Source organism: Urocitellus parryii, unplaced genomic scaffold, assembly GCF_045843805.1.
Source record: "Urocitellus parryii isolate mUroPar1 unplaced genomic scaffold, mUroPar1.hap1 Scaffold_53, whole genome shotgun sequence".
In the NCBI taxonomy this organism is placed as follows: Eukaryota; Metazoa; Chordata; class Mammalia; order Rodentia; family Sciuridae; genus Urocitellus; species Urocitellus parryii.
In genome coordinates this window covers 2,100,323-2,104,877 of record NW_027554068.1, presented here as the reverse complement: position 1 = coordinate 2,104,877, position 4,555 = coordinate 2,100,323, and the positions used below count along the sequence as shown (strand labels likewise).

At 32.0% G+C, this 4,555-nt stretch overlaps 1 protein-coding gene across 1 annotated transcript; it reads right to left on the bottom strand.

Annotated features, from left to right (window-relative positions):
• Positions 1–440: 440 nt before the first annotated feature.
• LOC144252692 (uncharacterized) lies at positions 441–2,087 on the bottom strand. Its single transcript, XM_077794846.1, has one exon. It carries the CDS (start codon positions 2,085–2,087, stop codon positions 441–443), a length of 1,647 nt encoding a protein of 548 aa, XP_077650972.1.
• Positions 2,088–4,555: the final 2,468 nt, after the last annotated feature.

Below are 4,555 nucleotides of genomic sequence, written 5' to 3'. Positions count from 1 at the left end.
AAACTTTCTGTATGCTATGATTATTGTGGTGAGGATTAAATGTTGTCCCTTTCTTAGAGTAATGGTCTCATTTGTATAGCTTCTCTCCAATGTGTTCTCTCTGATGTCTAGTAATATATGATATATAATTTAAAATGTTTCTACATTCTCTACATTTATATGTCTTCTTTCCAGAATAAGGAGCCTAGTGGTGAAAATAATTGATTTCTTATTAAAAGCTTTGCTGAATTTTTTTTTCAATGTGTAGAGGTTCTTTTCTGTATAAATTCTGTTGTTAATAAGGTTTACTCTCTTTTTTATGTTTATTTTTTAGTTTTAGTTGGACACAATACTATTATTTTACTTATATATTTTAATGTGGTGCTTAGGATCAAAGTCAGGATCTCACATTTCTAAGGCTAACACTCTACCACTGAACCACAACCCCAGCCCCACATTCTTTATATTTGTAGGACTTCTCTGCAGTGAGTTCTGTTGTGATGAATAAGGTCTATTTTTTGACCAAAAGATTTGCCACATTCTTTACATTTGTAGGGCTTCTCTCCAGTGTGAGTTTTGCTGTGGTGAATAAGGCTTGATTTTTGACCAAAAGCTTTGCCACATTCTGTACATTTGTAGGGCTTTTCTCCAGTGTGAGTTCTTCTGTGGCAAATAAGGTGTGATTTTTGACCAAAAGCTTTGCCACACTCTTTACATTTGTAGGGCTTCTCTCCAGTGTGAGTTCTGCTGTGGCAAATAAGGCCTGAGTTTTGACCAAAACCTTTGCCACAGTCTTTACATTTGTAGGGCTTCTGTCCAGTGTGAGATCTGCTGTGGTTAATTAGGTGTGATTTTCGACTAAAAGCTTTGCCACAATCTTTACATTTGTAGGGCTTCTCTCCAGTGTGAAATCTGCTGTGGTAAATTAGGTCTGATTTTTGACCAAAAGCTTTGCCACATTCTTTACATTTGTAGGGCTTCTCTCCAGTGTGAGTTCTACTGTGGCAAATAAGGCTTGATATTTGACCAAAAGCTTTGCCACATTCTGTACATTTGTAGGGCTTCTCTCCAGTGTGAGTTCTTCTGTGGCAAATAAGGTGTGATTTTTGACCAAAAGCTTTGCCACACACTTTACATTTGTAGGGCTTCTCTCCAGTGTGAGATCTGCTGTGGTAAATTAGGTCTGATTTTAGACCAAAAGCTTTGCCACATTCTTTACATTTGTAGGGCTTCTCTCCAGTGTGAGATCTGCTGTGGTAAATTAGGTCTGATTTTCGACCAAAAGCTTTGCCACAATCTTTACATTTGTAGGGCTTCTCTCCAGTGTGAGATCTGCTGTGGCAAATAAGGTGTGGTTTTTGACAAAAAGCTTTGCCACAATCTTTACATTTGTAGGGCTTCTCTCCAGTGTGAGTTTTGCTGTGGCAAATAAGGCTTGATATTTGACCAAAAGCTTTGCCACATTCTGTACATTTGTAGGGCTTCTCTCCAGTGTGAGTTCTTCTGTGGCAAATAAGGTGTGATTTTTGACCAAAAGCTTTGCCACAGTCTTTACATTTGTAGGGCTTCTCTCCAGTGTGAGATTTGCTGTGGTAAGTTAGGTGTGATTTTCGACCAAAAGCTTTGCCACAATCTTTACATTTGTAAGGATTCTCTCCAGTGTGAGTCCTGCTGTGGCAAATAAGCTCTGATATCTGATGGAAATCTTTGCCACATTCTGTACATTTGTGGGGTTTCTCTCCAGTGTGAGTTCTACTGTGGCAAATAAGGTGTGATTTTTTACCGAAAGCTTTGGCACATACTTTACATTTGTAGGGTTTTTCTCCATTTTGGTTTCTGCTGTGGTAAATAAGACCTTTTTTTCTACTAAAAGCTTTGCCACATTCTTTATATTTGTAGGGCTTCTCTCCAGTATAAATTCTCTGGTGGAGAACAAAGCCTGATTTTTTATATGATTTCTGGTGTTCACTCTCACTTGGAGTTTTCCCTATTTTCTTTTGTGGTAAATATTCAAGATTACAACGTATACATTTTGCACTTATCACTTCATGAAATATATGTTTCAGGCCCTTTTCTGGTAAATATACTTGGGTATGATTAGGAGTCATGGCTGAAATAGACAAAAATAAAAACAATACCTATTAGACTGGGATAAATATATTTTGCATATGTAACATGAAATTAAGGTAAAGTAATTACATCAGGAGTGTAGCATATTAGTAAGTCCAAAGTCACCATAAATCCAAATTATATATTAGTTGAATAAAAAATGTACAGACAAAATTATGTTGAGAATATTACCAAAATTCTTGTAGAGACCACAGTATCCAAGAGTAGTACAACATTAAGAAGAGTAATATAATAAAGTGTAGAAAAGTATTATTAACAGCCTTTTTTCCTTCATAAGATAGTATTCTGTATTTAGAAAATATTTACCAGCTACCTTCACTGTCAGTAGAACAAGAGAAATGTAAAACATATACAAACTTTTCTGGCTTTTTTAAAGAATGTCCAAAAAATGTTTTTTGTCTACCATGACATAGAAACATGAAAATAACTAGTAGAATTTGAGTGATAATACCATAAATACTCAACAAGTGTAAAGAGGCAATGGACTCTTAAAAAGAAATATGAACAAAAAATTTACTAAGAAATATACACATATATGTCTATAAAATTTATCATAAAAACATTTTTTAAAGGACTATAAAAACCTTGCATAGCCTATGGCCATAATATTTGGATGAATTTAACATATGAGATTCAAGTATATTAAATTGATTTTTATAATTTTACATTCATGTGATATGGGAATTTCCTTTATTGACAAATACAACTTTGTTTATCTATAAATATATCATGATATTTTATACTATATATACAAGTTAAAATGAATAAATAGAATGAATTAACACAAGAATTATTTCATATAATTATCAATTTTTTTCTTACAAGGTATTATATTCCTTCTACTAGTATTTATGAAGAACATAATACACTCACTATGTGGTAAAATAAAACTCTTGATCCTATTATGCTCAATAAATAAAAATATGGATACTTTCACTATAATATCAACCCTACACAAAACACAGTACCTGGTGAGCAAAATTTTGCTCACTAAATTTCTGAGTTCCACATGTGAATCAAATGCTCCTACAACTTAATATCTGCCTGCCACCTTTCACTTAATTCAAAGTCCTGCATATATTTCTTATAACACTTTAAGAGACAAAATATTTTACAACTAAATAATAATAGTATATATGTACATATTTTTACACATTTGACATTGATGGGCACAAACATTTAGACCCCTAGCTTTAATACTGAGAAAAATGTTTGCACTAAACACAAAATCAGAGATATCTCTTCAATTTTCTGATTTAATTGTTAATGGATACATATTTAGTACTGGCAATTCTGGATCTTTAGGTCATCCAACTTTTAATGTTTCATGTGTAATGCTTGAGATTACCCCAAAAATTCTATGTCACAAACTATAACACAAGTCTTTTTTAAAATTGTTTGAGCCATGTCGTTTCTAAATTTCTGTGACTTCTCTCAAATGAAGTACTTTTTCACGGCCTCCCAATTAGCAAATATTACAAGGATGCAGCACTGTTCTTGCCTATTTTTATTTATTTAAAAGTTTTTATGCTTTTTTTTCCAAAAATGGACTATATAATCTACTGATGGCTCCTTTAATGAACAAATAAAAAAACAGTACAGCAAATATAAACAAAGAGAAGCATGGCTAAATCCAAGTGACAAAAAAAAAAAAAAAAAAAAACATAAAGAATTTAACAAAAGGAGACTGAGAGTTATGAATTACTCAAAGAACACTAAATAACTATTTTAAAAAAAGTTTAGGGAGTGAAATTGAAAAATATTAACATCAATGAGCACAATGTTTATGTGAATAATTTTTTAAGAAAAAATGAGAGGGGCATTACTAGTTTGCAAATCTGAAATTCTACCAATATGGGAGAGGCTTATCAAGCAGTACCAAGTTTAAGAAAAGTCTAAGCAACTTGTACAATACTGTAAAAATTAAAAATCTATAGGATATACAAAGAGAAGTGTTATACATGTATATATACAGTGTTTTGTGTAGGGTAAATATTATAGTCAAAGACTCCATATATTTTTTCCCATTTCCTATATATATATAGGAAGTGTGAAAAGAATCCAAGCATACCACAATAAAAAAAACAATGATCCAGAAATTAAATCACTAATCAAAATATATATATATATATATATCACAAAATAAAATTATAATGATTCATTCACTTCAAAATATTTATGATTACTAATGCATTATTTCAAAACACAAATCAAAAGAAAAAAAAATACTAGCAGAACGGAATCTAAAAAAAGAAAATGTCAAGTCAGTTCCAGCAGAGAACATGGAAAGAAACAAAGCATGATCTGCTCCTCGAGGCCCTATTGGTTTAGAGATGGATAGTGCTTCTGCCTTTTCATCTTATCCTTTTGCACAATTTTTAATCAATGAGATATAGTTTTAAATCATGAAATTTCTCATAATTCTTTTGGACAAGCTTTTGTTGAG

Coding starts and splice junctions, on each gene's coding strand:
- LOC144252692 (XM_077794846.1), bottom strand. CDS start 2,087: ATGACTCCTAATCATACCCAAGTATATTTACCAGAAAAGGGCCTGAAA.